The 20,319-nt window shown below is 40.8% G+C and overlaps 2 protein-coding genes and 1 pseudogene across 2 annotated transcripts; all 3 read right to left on the bottom strand.

Annotated features, from left to right (window-relative positions):
- Positions 1 to 2,587: 2,587 nt before the first annotated feature.
- Positions 2,588 to 3,695, bottom strand: LOC108318426 (olfactory receptor 4X2). Its single transcript, XM_017549458.1, has one exon. It carries the CDS (start codon positions 3,669 to 3,671, stop codon positions 2,742 to 2,744), a length of 930 nt encoding a protein of 309 aa, XP_017404947.1. The 5' UTR covers positions 3,672 to 3,695; the 3' UTR covers positions 2,588 to 2,741.
- Positions 3,696 to 12,100: 8,405 nt separating this feature from the next.
- Positions 12,101 to 12,983, bottom strand: LOC108318425 (annotated as a pseudogene).
- Positions 12,984 to 18,911: 5,928 nt separating this feature from the next.
- On the bottom strand, positions 18,912 to 19,866 carry LOC108318424 (olfactory receptor 4B1). The gene has a single exon (XM_017549457.2). The coding sequence runs from the start codon at positions 19,839 to 19,841 to the stop codon at positions 18,912 to 18,914; it is 930 nt and encodes a 309-aa protein (XP_017404946.1). The 5' UTR covers positions 19,842 to 19,866.
- Between the last annotated feature and the right edge of the window lie 453 nt (positions 19,867 to 20,319).

Below are 20,319 nucleotides of genomic sequence, written 5' to 3'. Positions count from 1 at the left end.
TCTCACTAATAAGTGGGAGTTGAACAATGAGAACACAGAGAGGGAACAACAGAGAGGGACACAGCGAGGGAAACAACACACACCAGGGCCTTTTAAGGAGTTGGGGGCTGAGGGGAAGGAACTTAAAGGGCAGGTCAATAGGTGCAACAAACCACCATGGCACACATATACCTATGTAACAAACCTGCACATTTTGCACATGTATCACATTTTTTTAGAAAGAATAAAGAATGCTATCACAAGTGTAAAAGGTAGAAATAAATGAGAACGTACATATTATACTTGTATTTGCTTAAATAAACTCTCTGAAAGAGGCTGGGCACAGTGGCTCAGGCCTGTAATCCCAGCACTTTGGGAGACCAAGAGGGGTGGATTACATGAGGCCAGGAGTTCAAGATGACCCTGGCCAACACAGTGAAATCCCACCTCTACTAAGAATGCAAAAGGTAGCTGGGTGTGGCGGCTCGTGCATGTAGTCCCAGGAGGGGGACTCCCTCAGGAGGTTGAGGCAGAAGAATCACTTGAACCTGGGAGGCAGAGGGTTCAGTGAGCTGAGATTGTGCCACTGCACTCCAGCCTGGGAAACAAAGCAAGAAACTGTCTCAAAAAAAAAAAAAAAAAAAAAAAAGAAAGAAACTCTGGAAAAAAATACAGGAAACTAAGAAAACCAAAAGAGAAATAGGAATGGGGAAAGGATTGAAATGAAAATTTTCACTTGTGTATCTTTTATTTTATTTTTAAAACTTGATGAAGACTACCTTTGTACAAAAGTAAATCAAAAATTTAAGTAATTTTTCAAAGAAAATAATGTCTCTAATTAACGGTGTAGGATAATCTAAACACAAAAACAATGGAATAAATCAGTTTTTAAGAAAACTATCCTGAATCATTTTACATTGTATGCATGTGTCACAATATCACTCTGTATCTCATAAATATGTATAATTATTATGTGTCAAGTAAAAATAAAAGGTAAAAAATACAATATAAAATTTTAAACTGATAGATTTTACTATATAGAAATGTAAAGCTTTTAAACATTGACAACTTTGTAAATCAGGCTCAAAACCAATTAAACATGAAAACATTCATCCTCACAAAAAATTAAAATGGCAAATTAACAGTAAGATGTCTTTCTAATTTAAAATCTTTATTTTTATTTTTATAGATTTAGGGGGTACATAAGTTGTTTTGTTACATGGATATATTGCATAGTGGGGAAGTCTAGGTTTTTAGTGTAGCCATCACCCAAATAGTGTATATGGTAACCATTAAATAATTTCTCATCTCTCACTCCTCCCCCAGTATTAACTTTTTATTATAAAATGATTTGACTTACAAAAAAGTTCCAATAAAGAACAAAGAATTCCTCTTTTCCCTTAATCCAGATTTCCCAAATATTGGTATTTTCCCATATTCGCTTTATCCTTCATTCTCTCAATAAACAGATATGCAGACAAATAGATTGGTAGAATTTTTTCTGATACAACGGAAGTGTGGAGAAGTAGGTCAAAGGATGCAAACTTGTAGTTATGTAGAATAAATAAGTCTAGAGATCTAATATGCAACGTAAGGACTGTAGTAAATAATATGGTATTATATGCTGGAAATTTGCTGAGAGTAGACTTTAAGTACTTTTACCACGAAAAAAAAGCAAACACTGGAAAGTAATAGGCATGTTAATTTGCCTGACTGACTAATAATTTCATTGTGTATAGTATATATAAATCAAAACAGCAAGTTTCTCATCTTAAAGACATACAATAAAAATGATAATTTTTCTGAATGTTGAAAGCTGCCAACATGATGTCCCTTTATCTCTAGATTATCTCCATAAGCAATTCCTAGATGCAAGAACATTCTCTGAGACAAACACAGCACAATGATCAAAATCAGGAAATTAACATTCATGTAACTTTATTATCTCATCTACAGAGTTTTGTCCCACAAATGTCCTTTATCTAATATCCAAGATCCAATCGAGGATCACATGTTGCCTTTCCTCATCACCTATCTTTAATCTGGAGTACTTCTTCCTTCTTTCTTTATCTTTACACATTTGAAGAGTGAAGGACGGTAGTTTTGCAGAATGTTCTTCAGGCTCTCCTTGTGTTTTTTTATGATTAGACTCAGGTTATATATTTTTGGTAAGAATAGCACAATAATGATACTGTGTGTCTCTCCAGAGCACCAGATCAAGAGGCGCATGGCATCAATGGGTCTCATTTCTGGTGATGTTAACTTTGGGCAATTGTTTAGAGGAGAGGGACTATAAAGTTACATTTTTCTCTTTGTAATTCATACTCCTAGGTATCCTGAGGAAAGATACTTTAAGACAATGAAAAATTGTATTTCTTATCCAAAAAAAAAAAGTGTTTAATGACAGGATTCTGTTCTGTCAAGAGTACTTTCACAAGGTAATTGAAACAATGTAACACCGTGCACAAAAGGTTTTTACACTCTAACGCTAAATTCACTCCAGGAAATAAGCCTAAAAGAAAACCAGAAGTATGATTAACGATGTCTATTCAAGAATATTTACTACAGTGTTATTTATGGTGGTAAAAAATTAGTACATGCACAAAAGGAAATATTATACAAACTTTTTTTAAAAGAGGGAGGCCAGGCAGAATAATCTGGAACTAACAAGTCCTGTGAACTTTCCCTTCAACCTATTCTGCGCCTTCAGTTGGGACTCAGCAATCGTTCTGAACCCAAGCATCAATACCAAGTCTCAGCCACTACTTCTCATTCAGTCTCCGTGTCCTAATCCACAGCCTCTTCATGGCCTTCTTCATTTCAGCATTTCTCAGGGAATAGATGACAGGGTTCAGGAGCGGGGTTATCACCGTGTAGAACACAGCCAACACCTTGTCTATGGGCAGAGTGGTGGAAGGCCTCAGATAGATGAAGATGCAGGGCCCAAAGAACAAGCTAACCACAGTGACATGAGACCCACAGGTGGAGAGAGCTTTGCGCTGCCCCTCAGAGCCCCAGGCCCTCAGATGGAACAATATGACCAAATAGGATGCTAAGAGGACCCCCAAACTGATCACAGACAAGGTCCCTCCATTGGCAACAATCAGCAGACCAATGAGGATGGTGTCAGAGCAGGCAAGTTTTAGAAGGGGAAGCAGGTCACAGAAATAGTGATTGATCACATTGGGGCCACAGAAGGGCAAGTGGAAGACCAGAAGGATTTGGGCAAAGGAATGCATGAAGCCTCCCACCCAGGCTGTTCCTACAAGGACAGCACACACCTGCTGATTCATGATAGTGGTGTAGCTGAGGGGCTTACAGATGGCCACATAGCGGTCATAGGCCATCACAGTGAGCAGGAATATCTCAGTGCCACCAAAAAAGTGCATGAAGAAAAGCTGTGCCATGCAGCCCCACCAAGATATGGCCTTCCTTTCAGCCAGCAGATCCGAGATGAGTTTGGGGGCTGTCACAGAGGAGTAGCAGATCTCCACGAAGGAGAGGTAGCTGAGGAAGAAGTACATGGGGGAACCAAGGCTTCTGCTGGTCATGACAGTGAGCACAATGAGGAAATTCCCCAGCACAATTGCTGTGTACAAGAACAGAAATATCACAAAGCAAACCCTCTGCACCTTTTGATTGGGAGAAAGTCCCAGAAAAATGAATTCCGTCACATTGTGTATGTTAGCCATGAGGCTGTCACCAAGATGCAGCAATATGGGTGGTGTGACCTGAAATGATACAAAAGACTTCTTCTTCCCCGAGTGACTGAATTACAGTAAAGCCTTTGCATAGCTGAGACACTTGTGACGTAGAAATGGAAACATGAGTAGGAGTTAGTTATGTGTAGAAAGGAAGAGCATTCCAAGAAGGCAGAGAGCAAGTACGAAGGCCTTGTGTGTGGCTGAAATAAAGAGAAGAATAGCAAAAAATAAAGCTGTAGATAGGCATTAGTACCAATTCGTGAAGGACTGTTAAGGCCTTTGGGGACCCTAACTGTCCCAAAGTAATTTTACTTTCCAGTTGATGAACATACTTGATGATTTTCCATTGTCTACAGGATCAGACAAAGTCTGTGTATGTAGAGACTCAAAGTACGGAAAGCGCTGTCCAGTGGAAATAGATCAGAGGAGGAGCTCTGTTAGGAAGTTAGTAAGTCCCCTCATTGGACAATGTGGAAACAGCCAGGATACTGATACTGTCTCCATGTCTCCATGTTAGATGTCTTTCTATTGCCTTTGAGTGTTTTACATCATCTTGTGCCTACAGCTTTCTTTCATTCCACCTCTTTCTCTTTTTTTTTTTTTTTTTTTTTTTTTTTTTTTTTTTTTTTTTTTTTTTTTTTTTTTTTTTTTTTTTTTTTTTTTTTTTTTTTTTTTTTTTCATGTTTTGAGACAGGGTCTTACTTTGTCACCCAGGCTGGAGTGCAGGGGCATGATCTTGGCTCACTGCAGCCTTGACTTCCCCAGGCTCAAGTGACCCTCCCACCTCAGCCTCCTGAGTAGCTAGGACTACAGGCATGTGCCACCACGCTCTGCTAATTTTTATATTTTTTGAAGGGCAGAGTTTCACCATGTTGCCCAGGCTGGTCTTAAACAACTGATTTCAAACAATCCACCCACTTCGGCTTCCCAAAGTGCTGGGATTACAGGCATGAGCCACTGCTCCTGATCTTCTTTTCTATCCTCGCTTTGCAGAACCATGTCCTCAACCTCTCCACGTACCATTCAGTCTTTAGAAGAGATCTCCCTGGTGGACCACCTTTGACAATCAACATCTCCTCTTATTTCTGCTTCTCCCTCTAATTCTCATATTCTACACTTGGTCCCTTGGTGAGCTTGTCCTCTTCCAAGGGCCCAGCTCAACTCAATCCGTGCACAATTCTCCTCTTTACTGGCACCTTCAGTTTCTCCAATCCCATCCTCTAGTGGCAACAAAGGTCCAACACCCCCCACCACACACACACACACACACACACACACACACACACACACGCACACACACACACCCCCACACATACACACACATACATCCCAGTGCCCTCTCATGCTCTGACACATCCTTCATAGCCCAGGCTTTCAACACCTCAGGGCATCACCAAGACTGCTCACCGACTGACTGGCAGGCTGTCCTGGCCCACGCTAAACTCTGTCCAAGGTGGCTGAGGTTTTGTATATCCACATAGTCTCTCCTACAGTAACACTCCCGGCCACCTGAGCCTGGGAGCCAGATCACTTCCACTCAGACCACAAAGCTTCTTTGCTTCCATGAGTGGGGCAATCTCAAGTGATTAAAGACCACCATGAGCCAGAAGGAAATCACTGACAGAGCGTATAGTTACAGAAACAAAGAAAGGCCAGCCCCAAACTCTGAGATCAGCTGGGGAACTTTACCAAGAAGTTTCTCACAGAAGAAAGCACTAATAGTCTGAACTCCTGGATTCGTAGTCAGATTTTTCAGGGAGGGTTTGTGTAAGATCTCGAAAGTTCTTTAATGTCTCAGAGACTCAAGCTCTGACTGTAACATGCAGATAATGCCTCCCTCACAGGTAGGTCCTAAATCCCACTCCCAGTCCATCCCAAGATAAGTTAAGGGCCAGTCCTATGTGCTGCCTGGATTCCTCTCCAAGATAGGAAGCCCATCTCCCCAGTTCACAGGCCCTCTCTGCCTGGGGCCCCTCTTCTCTCAGGACGTTTTGGAATCCCAGCACTTACCACACTGAATTATCATTGTTTTTGAGTGGCCATCTGCCCACTGGAGTGTGGGTTTCCTTAAGGCAGAGTTGACAGTTGCTCACCACTCCATCTCCAATGCTTACTGCAGTGCCAGCCATGCAATAGCATTCAGTGAATGTAGAAAGAATGAATAATACTGGATATGTATCTTCCCAGCCTTCTTAGCACTGTATTTGGTACCCTGTTGGTGCTCAGTAAATATTAAGAGAAGAAAGTTCCCCAAGGACTAACACCACACCTTCTTCATCTCTGAATCGCAGAGCCTAGCACTTGTGTTCGCCTCAAAGACCAGATGGATGTGAAAGTCCCTTGTAATGTGCTATATACTTCCTGGAACCATTCTCTTACTTTCAAGGTGGAATCAATCATCACTACCAAAGAAGCCCATGGTCACAAAACAAAACTCACCCCAGTGTTTCTGTGGCTTTCTGGTTGTCACCACAGTTCTCTATACTGTTCTAACCACAGAGAGGTAAATAACACCCTGAGAACAGCCCTAGGCTCACACAGGTTTCCCAGTTCACCAATCAAGAAGCTTTACAAAAGGCCACACTACCAGCCAGAGCTCCTGCCTCACTGGAGTCACAAGACAGAGAAGATCTGCTCCCCTGCAGCCTCAGGCTTAGAAATGCTGAGAAATGCTAAGCCACTGGGGTTTCAATTACACCTGATTTAAAAGAAGAGCAAAGTAGACTTGCCCCCCAAGGTTTTCCGCAGAGAACTTAGAACCTGGCAGCTCAGCCCTGAGTTCACAGTGCTTAAGACACTAGGGGAGGAGGCATGTGATCAGGTGAGAGAAGCTGGGTCCCTAGAGACCTGTACCCTTTCCCCTTCCTAATCAGGCAGACCACCTCATGGGAAGCAGGGCCTCAAATTCCTTGTAGGAAACAACTTGCAGAAAACAACTCACACTGGTAGGAAAATCTCAAACTTCCTTGTAGGGAACAAGTTTAGAAAGAAACAGAAATTGTGAACAAATTCAATTCACCCCATGTTTGTACTTTCTCTACATGTGGCTGTTCAGAGGTCCATGAGCTATTGCCTCTGCTTATCAAGAACTCAGTCACATGGCCTTACATAAAATGACACCATTCAGAATAGGGGGCCCATGGAATAGAGACCACGAGTGTCAGAAAACTGAAGTAGCCCTTCTCTGTGTCTGGTGTGAATGAGTTACGGATCAGTGGTTTTCAACCAAGGGCAATTTTGCCCCCAGAGGATATTCGACAAGATCTGGGAACGTTTTCCATGGTCACAACCTGGCTGGGCAAAGAGTGCTGCTTACATTGAGTGGGTAGAAGCCACGGGTGCTGTGAAAGCTCCCACAATGCACAAGGCAAGCAAAGATGATCTCACCCAAAAAGTGAAAGAAGCCACACAGAAAAGGGTACGTGCTTTCATTTAAACAAGCTTAGGACAGGTTAAACTAATTCATGATGAGAGAAATTAGATCAGTGGTTGCCTGAGGAGGGTGCAGATTGCCTGGAAGGAGTCAGGAGAGAAGTTTCTGGGGTGACAGAAATATTCTACATCTTGGTTGGGAAGTCGGTTCACAGAAATATAAATTCGTCAAAACCCATTAGATGGTACACTTAAGGTCTATACATTTTTTTGAATGTGGATTTTACTTCAATTACTAAGAATACATTTTAAATGTTATTACCACAAAAACAAAAACTTTGTGAAGTAATGTATGTGAATTAGCTAGATTTTGCCATTCCATAATGTGCGCATGTGTGTGTATATATATATGTGTTTCAAAATGTATCATACATGATAAATACATAAATTTTTTATCTGTCAACTTTTTTTAAGGTAAAAATTAAACAAAATCATTTTCATAAAGTAAAATCTAACAGGGATGGGAAACCACAATGAAGGAAACCTCTGGTCTGGGAATCCGAATATCCTAATTTGTGCCCAGGCTTTGTGCTGGATTTACCCTGGAACAGAAATCGCTAGTGTTCCTAATAGTGGTTTCCTCCTACTTCCTTCTATAGTATTAGAACCCCTGAATTTTTATCAGGGCACATGCCCACCTGGAGTGAAAATTACACTACCCAGCCTCCCTTGAAACCTCAAGGAATGGGACATGCCTTATTTCGTCTCTTCCTGCTTTCTAATAACAGGATGCTGCCATTATGACTGGAGCTCCAGCAGCCATTTGGGGACATGCAGTGACCTTGGGAATTAATACTATAAAGGATGGAAAAACAAAATAGAGAACATTTCTAATCCAGATTGTTAACTTTTTGACTTTTATCTTGGTTTAGAATCTGACCCTTGCAGCCGAAACCTAATCTAAATGATGTTTCTTGTCAAATTGTACACTGGGAATGATTAATTCATACTTCATTGATCTCACAGGATTGCAACGAGACACGAGTGAAGTAATGAATGTGAAAGGGCTTTGAAATATGCATAAGGTATGATGTGAATACAGGATATATCAATTAATAAGTTCAAATATGGATTTAATGTATTAGTTTGGACAGTTGGTATTTTTTGTTGCAAGATAATATATGAACACTATTTCTATCTCTCAAATAAGTTCTTTTCTGGCTGCTTCAAGCAATCTCACTTCTGGTTCAAACCCTTCCCAAATGATAAAGACTAATAATGCTGACATAGTTTCAATATATTTTATCTATTCTGCAGCTCTTGAGCATCTTCCATCTGTCACTTATCACACTAGGTGCAAAAGCAGCAATTCACCTAAAATCAACTCGCCAGCTATAGTTTGCCAGATGGCCAAATTACCAACAGTCAATTCACAAGATTACCCAATTCAACAATTTCACTATGAGGCACATGGCCAGTTCACTGAATTATTAATTCACCAAAGATATGCTTCCACTTCCAATCTCAGTTAATCCTTTTCCTCTTAATTAAGAAGCTCTACGAAATCTGGATTGTAAACATACACAAAGTCAGCATCCACCACATCTGGAACAACAAATCCATTGAACATAAAAAAGCAATTGAGTTATGCCAACTAGGCAGAAATTTGCAAACACAATTTCCAGACAGTTAAATCAAGGGCAAAGCCCTCAAGACAGCAAAAAGGCCATGCTCAATGTTCATGCTTAGCAAAATCATTATAAAGAACTGTGAGGTAAGTATGCCAAGTCTGGTAAATATTAACCACTTTTAATCCAGACCATTGACTTTTCTGCTCTCCTCTGACATGCATATTCACCAGGTCAAGACTAGTGAGCTTGTGCAACATTAACGACCATAGAACCTCGGTAGCATACAACAAGAAACATTTATTCTCAAGTTCATGGGTCTGCAGGTGGGCTGGGGAAGCTCTGCCTCAGGCCACAGCTTGGTGGGTCAGCTAGAAAAGTTCGGCTCCATGTGTGCTCATTCCGCAGTTCAGGCTATAGTGCGGCTGCCCATCATCTCGTGATCATGACAGAGACACAGGGAGGCAAACAGAAATACACAAGGCCTGGTAAGGCCTAGGCTGTCACTGATGCAGCATCATTTCCACCCACCCCATGTCATTAGCCAAAGGGAATCATATGGCTGAGCCTAAAGTCAGGGGATGGAAACATATATTCTACATCTGATGGGAATAACTGCAAAGTGACAAGGAACAGGGTATAGACGCAAGAATTAAAGAACTGAGGCAAATCATTCAACCTGATTCAGGTAAGTTTGGTTAACACACATGAAAACATATGCAGGTATAATTCCTCATCTATTACCTGTACATGGGTCCCTTTCTTGAGAAAAGTCAATTCAAGAATGAAGAAAAATAAGAAAGTTGACTAGACTGAAAATTCACTGGAAGGGTGAAACCAATGTACATAAAATTCTTGATATTCATTATTTCCAAGAAAATTGAAATTGAGAATACACAAAAATCCTCCTCCCCCAAATTGCTTAATGCAGGCATCTGCAAAACTTAAGTGCTATAAGTTTCACAAACAGTTAACACAACTGGGTTTTGATTAATCCGAAGTACAGTAAATTAATTATATGGTAATTCCGTTAAATTAGCAAATCATTATTTGGCAAATTTATCTGTAGTGAATTGACCCAGAACCAGAAATCAGGGACACATATGCAAACAAGACCCAAGCCCTGCCTGCAAGGACTCCGAAGATGACTTGATTCCTACTCACAACTCCCAGGCACTCACATTCCAGGGCCACCATTCTAAATCCTCCACAGGGAAATTAATGTAGGGCTCACTCTCAAGAAAGCTGTGAACATTGAAACAGCTCTTACACTTGCCCAAACTTCCAAGCTGAGGGAACTGAATCACAGAGAGCAGTAGTCGCTTGCCTGAGGTTGTGCAGTCATGAAGTAGTAGAGCTGGGTTGCATTCAGTCTGCCTGGCACCAGAGTCAAATCCCTCAACCACAGCACTATGCCCATGTGCACCACCCTCCAGGAGACCTCCTCCACCAAAACTCCCTGTGGCAGACACGCCTCCTTAGTAACAGAATTCTGATGCTGTTCAAGCAGCAGTGTGCCCTCCCCAGGGGGAAATCTGTGCCTAATGTAAGTCAATCTTATCATTCCCTCCCCTTTCCAACACTCTTTTCCCAACCCTCCTTTGCATCTCAGGGTAGATATGATCTAGTTCTCACCATTAAGAATACAAATAAGAGGAATTGTACTGGAGAATTTCTGGGAAATATTTCCCAAAATAAAAAGTGAGCCTCTCCCATCCCTTGTGTGAGGCCATGATGCCCAGAGCTCCTGCCATCTGCATCTTGCAACCGTGAAGGGACAATCCAGAGAACTGAAGAGGCGCCAACCCAGTGTGCTGGCATCATAGAATTGGCAAAGCAATCCTGCAACTACTGAACTCCAAACTTCCCCTTGAGTAAGAAATAAATGCTTTTATGGCTTAAACTCAGGGTGGGCTAACTTCTTCTGCAAAGGGTTGGATGGTAAATGTTTTAGGCTTTACAAACCATACAGTCTCTGTCAGCTACTCAACTCTGCCATTGTAGCATGAAAACAGACATAGATAATAGATAAAATATGGGCATGTCTTTGCTTCAATAAAACTTTATTTATAGACGCTTTGAATTATTATTGTATGGGTCACAAAACATTTTTCTGAGGTTTTTTGAAAACTATTTAGAAATGTAAAACCCATTCTTAGTTCTCAGGCAATATAAAAGCAGGCAGTGAGCTGGATTTAGCTTAAGCCATTGAATGTATGACAGAAGTATGATGTAAGTTGCATCGTATTTATAACTGAATGTATTCTTGACTACATCGCTGTCCTTACAATGCCCAGATAACAACCATCTAGAAAGAGAAGGGTCTTATAAAATCATGCAGATTAAGACATCAGGGGTTAATCATAGCTTTTATTTCACCTCCCAGAGACATGTGCACTCTAACAATGTCTCTATTTCTCATGAACTAAAGCGCCTACCATGGCATTTCAGGCATTAGAATCAGGTTAATGGGGTGGGGGATACCAAATAAGCCTTCCTGGAACACCCCCAAGATCACACTGGTAAGAAGGGATGAAGCAAAACATGAACTTTGGTCTCCAAGGGCCATAATCTTTCCACATCCCACAGCAGGCTATCACCAACATGTGAGCTGAATAAATCTAAGGTCACACAGCTAACAGATGACAGGGTGGGGGGCTCCAATCTAGATGATTTCTCCTTACAGTCTATGCACTTTGCATTATGGACTACTGAAGAAGAGAAAGTTTTCAACATTCTCCAAAATACTGACAACTATGAGCGGGTTCTGATTGATACCATGGAGTATAAGCTACTCATCTGAAATACAACAAAAAAATAAAATAGTCTAACTTTTGCTCTATTCCTTCATAGCTGACAAAAATCAGACTGCATATATGGTCTCTCCCTTTGTGCTATTTTTTTTCATGTTGTCATTTGCTGGGGTCTGTCTCACAGACCCCATCTGCACGAAGGACGAGTAAATGCACTTACATACAAAATACAGTGAATGAGTGATTTGAGGGGTCATGAGTTTTTATAGAGAGAGACTGCAGCTACATGGCGCTTACTAAAGTTAGTAACAGAGGCTTTAAGTTAATACATTTGTAGAGAAAGATTAAAGGTTAGGTTTTGATAAACACTATTAGTTGGTAATATTTTTGGTTAACTTCTTGAGAGGGCTATTTGGCTTAAGGGTTACTTTTAAGACCACGTGAGTAAACAAGTTGGTTAGGTAAACTTCTTTATATACTTTAGCTATTTGCTTTACTTATTAACTACATGTAAAGGGGATTTAGGCTGCTTCTAGCTGAAACTTCTACTGAAACCATGAAAAAAACTTTTAGGCTTTCTAAAAGGGTTTGAGATTATATTTTGTAACTTTTTTTTACTATCTTTTAATATTTTTGCTGCTACTTTGAGCAAATTCTTACATTTTTATTCCATCCCTGATTTCACTTTCCTGCCCAACAATCTCCTTATGGTGATTTTCATCTCTGCATTCCTGAGCGTGTAGATGATGGGGTTCAGCATGAGGGTGATGACCATGTACAAATACAGCCATGAGTTTATCTTTGGCAAAGGCAGAGAAGAGTCACATGTAGAGGAAGATGGCAAGTCCAAAATACCAAATAAGAGGCACAAGTGTAGAGGGCTTTGCACTTCTCCTCTGCAGAATGGTTCCTCAAATTGACTAGGATGATGATAACATGAGGACACCAAGATGAGGAAGAAGACAGCGACTAATTAATTCACTATTGGCCAACACAATAACACCCTCCACAAAGGTGTCAGTACAGGCAAGCCTGACTAAGCCCTGGAGGTCCCAGAATGAGTGGTCAATCAAGTTGGGCCCACAGAAGGGCAATTGGACAGAGACAAGGATCTGAACCATGGAATGAATTATGCCCCTCAGTCAGGAACCAGCCACCAGAAGGTGACAGACAGGTAGCTCATGATGGTTGTGTAGTAATAAAGTTTGCAGTTAGCCATATATTGATCATTGGTCATCAGTGTGAAGAGGAAGATCCAGGGGACCCCAAAGAAGTAGAAGAATATCTGAGCCAGACAGCCCTCCAGAGAGATGGCTTTAATCTTGTCAAGTAAGTCTGTGATGAATTTAGGGACAACATTGAAGTACCTGATCTCCACCAAGGACAGGTAGACAGGGAGAAGTACACGGGGTAATGCAGACTCTTGCTGATACTGACTGTCATGGGCAGCACACGGGGAGAAACACCATAGAGCACACTCTCTGCACTGCTGGATCCTGGAAAAGGCTGGTGATCATTGACTCAGTCACATGATTTGTACTGGCCATGGATTCAATGCAGGTGTGCTGGATGCCAAGCAGTGAGTGCCCTGCAATGAAACAAAGATCGCAACCCTAATTCACGTCATGTCTAGCACTTTAGAGAATGTAAACCACTCTATAATATGCTTCTTACTCACTCATTAAGCTGCTATATACTCGTTCAGCATTAAATATTAGCAATCTAACATGCGTGCGTGTGTGTGTGCATATATGTGTGTGTGTACACACAGAGAGAGAGACAGCGTCACCCAGGCTGGAGTGTAGTGGTGTGATCATGGTTCACTGCAGCCTCAACTCTGTGACTCAGATGATCCACTTCAGCCTCCCAGATAGCTGAGACTATAGGCATGCACTACCATGCCTGCATAGTTTTTCATACTGTTTATAGAAATGGGGTTTCATCCTGTTGTCCAGGCTGGTCTCAAACCCCTTAGCAATCCTCCTGCCTTGGCTCCCCAAAGTGCTGGGATTATAGGCATAAGCCACTGTGCCCAGCCAATTTTAATGTATTTAATTTTATTATTAGAAAATGAAATTGAAGAGAAATGGTTATTTGCCCAAAGTCACACAGAACTTAGTGAATTCTGGGACTCATGACCAATCTTTCTGACTTTCAATTGAGGGTCCCAGATTGGCAGTCAGCAGCAAAGCATACGGCAGCAAGAGTAAGTGTTTCTTTCAACATGGACATAGGGAGGAGAACAACACACATTAGGGCCTGTTGCGGGTGGGGGATGCGGAGAGAGAACTTAGAGGACAGGTCAATAAGTGAAGCAAACCACCATGGCACATGTATACCTAGTAACAAGCCTGCACATTCTGTACATGTATCCCATTTTTGTTTACAAGAAATGAAAACAATAAAATTAAATTTTTAAAAAAAGAAAAGGGTTTCTCTCTAAGCTACTTCACTGAAACAAACACCTACCGAGAACCTCTTATACATCCAAGCACTCACCAGATTACACAAAAGAATATAGATCACAATACATACCTGAAGCTAATAATATCATGTGATTGAAAACAATATTCTCTAGATGAAAGTGCCCACTGGGAATTTTTCACCACATATGATCCATGAGAAGTAAGTTTAAAATATATATATGGGCTGGGCATGGTGGCTCACATCTGTAATCCCAGCACTTTGGGAGGCTGAGGCAGCTGGATCACCTGAGGTCAGGAGTTCGAGACCAGCCTGGCCAACATGGTGAAACCCCGTCTCTACTTCAAATCATATTTATATGAATATATTTATATGGACATATGTCCGTATATATGATTTGATACACTTTGATTCTTTGCTATAAAATATATCCCCGTTTTGTCCATTACCTCTTATTTCATATGTGAAATTTTTTTTAATTTAATTTTAAAGAACTAAAAATATACCTTGAATAGCAAAGAACAGAATCAACAAAGAAGCAGAACAGAATGGAACCCTGAGTTTTCACTGAACACAACTCCACACAGTATAAAAGATTACGATTGGCCGGGCATGGTAGCTCACACCCGTAATCCCAGCACTTTGGGAGGCTGAGGCAGGTGGACCACTTGAGGTCAGGAGTTCGAGACCAGCCTGGCCAACATAGTGAAACCTTGTCTCTACTAGAAATATAAAAATTAGCCAGGCACGGTGGCACACGTTTGTGGTCCCAGCTACTCAGGAGGCTGAGGCACGAGAATCACTTGAACCCAGCAGGCGGAAGTTGCAGTGAGCCCAGATAGCACCACTGTACTCCAGCCAGGGCAACAAGAGCGAAACTCCAACTCAAAAAAAAAAAAAAAAAAAAAAAAAAAAAAAAAAAAAAAAAAAAACAAAACTATACCTAAAAAAAAAAAAAAAAAAAAAAGTATAGTTCCATGCCTCCTTTATAATCAAGTTTGGCCATGCTACTGATTGTTAACAAGTAAGCTGAAAGCAAAAACGCTATATGGCACTTTTGGGAAATCTCCTGAAAGGGAAAGTGATCAGTTTTTCCTCCTCCTTTCTCTTTTCCTGTCCGCTGGAATAGAAATGCAATGCTAGAGCTGTGTTGTCCAGTGTCATCCACATGTGGATATTGAAATTTAACTTATTAAAAGTGAATAAATTTAAAATTCACTTCCTGGGCCTCACTAGCCATATTTCAAGTGCTCAGACACTACCATATTTTTTCCCCATGCCTTAAGGCTCAGAAGCACTGCCATCGTGAACTGCACAGGTATCTCCGTCAGGGCTGGACTTTCTTTCTACCTCCAAACTTTTCTAATTCTATCTCATTAAAAGTTTATTTTTTTCCCTGTTATATGCAGTCAAACCTATACCTAAATAGAACAAATAATTAATAGACAAAGGATACAAAATTATATGGAATTTATTTATTAATTTATTATATGTAATTTATTATTACTTCTGAGTAGTTTACAGCACTCTACTAATTTTTCTTTAAAGAAAGTATATTATATTGCTTCTCTTAAAAAATACATTTTTTAATATTATGATAAAATCAACAACCAAGATTTAACTACATCCTCTCTAGTGCTAATCGGTATGATTAGACTATTACTACTTCTGTTAAGTGAGAAGACATTTTTTAAATTTTACAAATTCTCTGTCTCTTAAAACAATGAAAAAATATTTTCCTTTAACTTCTGTGCTTCTTTCAGCAAGGCCAGAACAAAGTGAGCCATCAGCCATCAACAGACCTAAGACTCAATTCTCTTGAGGGTTGAGAGTAGGTGACATAATCTCTAAGAATTCTGACCATTCAGTTAGAGGAGATATTATCTGCCTATGAAGTGTCCAGCCATTCAGAGTTCATTGATGATGTTCTATTCATAGCTCTTCAGAGAGGAAACCAAACCTGTCCACGAGTTAAGGGGCTCCTATCACAACCTGCATCCTAAAGTCCCAGCCTGCTTTAATAAGAGCAAGACATCAAGAGAAAGCGGGGAGCCTTCACTGTGTTTAGTTCTGGAGCAAATGCTTTAAAATATACATTAACAAGATATAAAAGCATTTAGCATAAAAGATTAGAGGAAAGCTATTTTACAGTCATTTATTTAACAAATACTAAGTGAGTACCTATGATGTGCCAGGTAAACACTCTAACAGAGAATGTTTATGTTCAGGGAAGCAACGCAGCATGCAAGAGAGAGTGTCTATTGAACTGTCTTCAAATGCTTTTGGGGTAGAATCAAGGCCTGTTCTGAGTAGCTCTACAGGGCAGAATGATTGTTGTGTGGGCAGGGATGCAGTGGTCATGCAAAATAAAATTAATAACCAGTACTAATAATAAAAATGATGATGACTACTATTTATTGATGACCATGCTCTTTTCTAAAAGCTTTGCAAGTATGTTTTCTGAGTTAATATTCAGAATAACCTCTTTTTCCTTTTTCTTTTTCTTTTCTTTTTTTTTTTTTTTTTTTTTTTTTTGAGACAGAGTCTCGCTCTGTCACCCAGGAGAGCAGTGGCTCAATCTCAGCTCACTGCAACCTCCGCCTCCCGGGTTCAAGCGATTCTCCTGCCTCAGCATCCTGAGTAGCTGGGATTACAGGTACGCGCCACCATGCCCAGCTAATTTTTGAGATTTTAGTAGAGATGGGGCTTCTCCATGTTGGCCAGGCTGGTCTCAAACTCAATTGATCTGCCCACCTCGGGTTCGCAAAGTGCTGGGATTACAGGTGTGAGCCACCACGCCCAACCAGAATAATCTTATAAAGTTCCTATTATTGTTAGCCATTATATTTATGCAAAACAGTTGTTCAGGGAAGTTAAGTACTTTGGATCTTGGGTTGTGGCTCACAGGTAATTGGAACAACCAAACAAATGTCAGAGCCTCAGCCTGGGTTTGAACAAAGAGGGAAGATCAAATCGCTTGATCCCGGGAGGCAGAGTTTGCAGTGAGCCAAGACAGTGCCACTGCACTCCAGTCTGGGTGACAGAGTGAGATTCCATCTCAAAAAGAAAAAAAAAAAAAAAGAAAAGAAAGAAAAGAAAAGAGATTATTCTGAAGATGTGCTCCTCACCATGAAAGTGTTCAAAAGGAATCTATAAGAATTGCTATAGCAAGAACTGTGCATGAGCCTAAAGCGTTGTTTATTCCTCATGCACCTATGAAGTATCAACTATGAGCTGGGTGCAGTGGCTCACACCTGTAATCCCAGCCCTTTGGGAGGCTGAGGTGGGCTGATCACCTGAGGTCAGGAGTTCAAGACCAGCCTGACCAATATCGTGAAACCCCGTCTTTAAAAAAAAAGAAGTATCAACTATGTGCATGATATGTAGAGCTGCAAAGAAGGACCATAGAGAGTCCTGCCCTTGAGAACTGAAAATCTATTGAGAGAGAAACACATCAAATAATTAGAATTGAAGTGATAGGGCAATTATATGAATAGGTAACAATGAGTGTGAAAAGGAGACACAAATTCAACCCAAAGAAGAGGGAAGTCAGAGAAGGCCTTATAAGGAAGGTGACTTGAACCTAGGTCTTGAAGAATGTGTAGGATTTTGTCATACCAAAAAGGAAGGTAAAGTCATTCCAAGCAGAAGCAGCAGCATTTTCTCAGGGATTCATGTGGTCGTCTACGGATAAAGTTAATGGGAACACTAAGGGAAGGGGGCAAAGTTTGCTGGTACCTTTAAAACCACTATTTACCTACGTGTTCAACCAGCACCTACAATAGAGAGGAAAAGGGCCCTAAGATCCATAGCACACCCATGATACTCCATCCCTATGCTAGGGAAGCTGCCTAAATTATTTCATCTGATTCTCAAGAAAAAGTAGAGGACACCATGCAAATGCAATGCCAATATGTGCAATTTCGAAGCCAACAGGGGCCAACTTTATAATATTCTGTAAATTATGTACAATTATATGAAACAATGGGATAAGGTAGAGATGCAGAGAAGTTAACCAAAAGTGCAGACACAGATTATCTCATTTCCCTTCACCAAGAAATACTAATAGGCATTAAAAGAAGTGGCCTTGCATGATCACTTAGAATCAGGGACAGAGGTCTGGAGTAGAAGCATGTTTGGACAGTATCACCTTCCCCTTCATTCTTTAAGTTAGGCCTAAGAAGCATTTTCTAACATTATGTATTTGTCACATCTGGATAAGACTAACAATGTTTTTGTGATAATGTTTGACTTTATCGCTCCACATTGATAGGTAGAATCTATGTCATTTTGATATTATTTTGTTTGTGAATGTTGGACATTGTGAGAAAGACCAGAGAGATTTAAGGACTATCGCTTGTGAAAATATGTCAAAAGAACTAAAATTACTACTTTTCTGGGGCTCATGGCCAGATGGCCTATGGCACAAGATACCAAGAGCCAACCAGAAGAATAGAAAAAAGTCCCTGGATATAATTTTCAAAGACATACTTGTCCACATTGTAGATCACATTGGTACCCTCCTTCCTAAATGTTGCCTGATAATTCCTCCAGTTGGTTTCCTTTTTTAATGAAATAAGTCTGTTATCATGAGAGAGTTTGAACAAAGAGGGGAGAAAGAATGAAGGAAGAAAAGAAGGAAGGGAATGAGGAAGGAGGAAGAGCAAAAGGGAGAAAGGAAAGAGGTGAGGAAGGGAGGAGGTAAAAGGAAAAGGTGATTTAATCTACAAAACATTTGTCAACATATTCTTCTTTGCATTTGCCCTTGGTTTGAGGGTTCATATTCCCCAAGCCCACAGTATTGCTGGATATCATGAAGCCAATCAAGTTCTCTAAGAATCAGCCAGATTATCTGACCTCTGTGCTTTGAACGTTACACCAGGATACCAAGTGTCTTTGGTTACTAAGGAGAATCACAGCAGCAGTGCCATTAAACCTTTATATTTGTTTCTGCCATTCTTGAATGTCCCACTAAAATCAAAATCCATTTCAAGAACAGAGAGTAATCAGACACACATTTTGTATCAGTTTTTCATCCCTAAGCTCTTTTTTCACTCCCTCCCTGGGTTCTCCTTTTTACACCACAATCTCCATATAGTGGTTTTCACCTCTGCGTTCCTGAGTGTGTAAATGATGGGGTTCAGCACGGGGGTGATGACTGTGTAGAATACAGCCACAAGTTTATCTTCAGTGAAAGTGCAAGATGGTCGCGTGTAGAGGAAGATGGCAGGTCCAAAAAATAAGATGACCACCGTGATGTGAGAAGCACAGGTGGAGAGGGCTTTGTGCCTCCCCTCTGCAGAATGGTTCCTCAAGTTGGCCAGGATGACAATGTAAGAAGACACCAAGATGAGGAAGGAGAAGACAGAGACTAATCCACTGTTGGCCAACACAGTAACCCCCTCCATGAAGGTGTCAGTGCAGACAAGCTTGAATAAAGGCTGGAGGTCACAGAAATAATGATCAATCACGTTGGGACCACAGAAGGGCAGTTGGATGATGACAAGAATCTGAATTATGGAATGACAAAAGCCCCCCAGCCAGGAACCAGCCACCAGAAGGTGACACAGTTGACGACTCATAATGTTCATATAATGAAGAGGCTTGCAGATGGCCACATAGCAATCATAGGCCATCACCACAAGCAAAAGGATCTCAGCAACCCCAAAGAAGTGGAAGAAGAATATCTGAGCCAGACAGCCTTCCAGGGAGATGGTTTTAATCTTGGCAAGTAAGTCTGTGATGAATTTAGGGGCGACAGTAGAGGAGTAACTGATCTCCACCAAGGACAGGTAGCTAAGGAAGAAGTACATGGGGGAATGCAGACTCTTACTGATGTTGACTGTCAGAATGATGAGGCCATTGCCCACCACCGTGGCCAAGTACACGAGGAGGAACACCACAAAGCATACTCTCTGCACCGCTGGATCCTGGAAAAGGCCAGTGAAAATCAACTCAGTCACGTTACGTGTACTGGCCATGGGTTCCACTTGGAGAATACAGATCTCAGAGAAGAGCCTGTGACAAAGCACATGCAATCATAACACTAATCCTTCACATTTATTTAGTACTTGCCTGTTAATAAAACCCTTTCATACATATTTTCTGACTTGTTTATTTATTTATATAGTCAATGTTCATTCATTTGGTGCTCAATAGCCTACCCCATGCAAGACACTGGTGTAGCAACCCCACAAAAACTCCATGATCCCCATACAACAATCAAAAAAACAGAGAGGTTGTAAATTAGCCAAGCCTCTCAGGTCATGTTATTCCAACTCGTGTATTACTTCCAGTATACCCTAATAAAAAAAAAATCACCACTTTTAGCATGAAAACCATTTATATTAATTACTAACATTTACCTTATTCTCCAAGTTCTCTGGTCACGCCTTTGTGTTAGAGATTTTATAGGGACCTTCTACTCCAGACTCTTTTGTTTCCTCTATTTATTTGTTC

The sequence above is a fragment of the Cebus imitator genome, unplaced genomic scaffold (genome assembly GCF_001604975.1).
Source record: "Cebus imitator isolate Cc_AM_T3 unplaced genomic scaffold, Cebus_imitator-1.0 Scaffold218, whole genome shotgun sequence".
In the NCBI taxonomy this organism is placed as follows: domain Eukaryota; kingdom Metazoa; phylum Chordata; class Mammalia; order Primates; family Cebidae; genus Cebus; species Cebus imitator.
The sequence above is the reverse complement of the archived record's forward strand: the minus strand, read 5'-3'. Positions and strand labels throughout refer to the sequence as shown.

Coding starts and splice junctions, on each gene's coding strand:
- LOC108318426 (XM_017549458.1), bottom strand. CDS start 3,671: ATGGCTAACATACACAATGTGACGGAATTCATTTTTCTGGGACTTTCT.
- LOC108318424 (XM_017549457.2), bottom strand. CDS start 19,841: ATGGCCAGTACACGTAACGTGACTGAGTTGATTTTCACTGGCCTTTTC.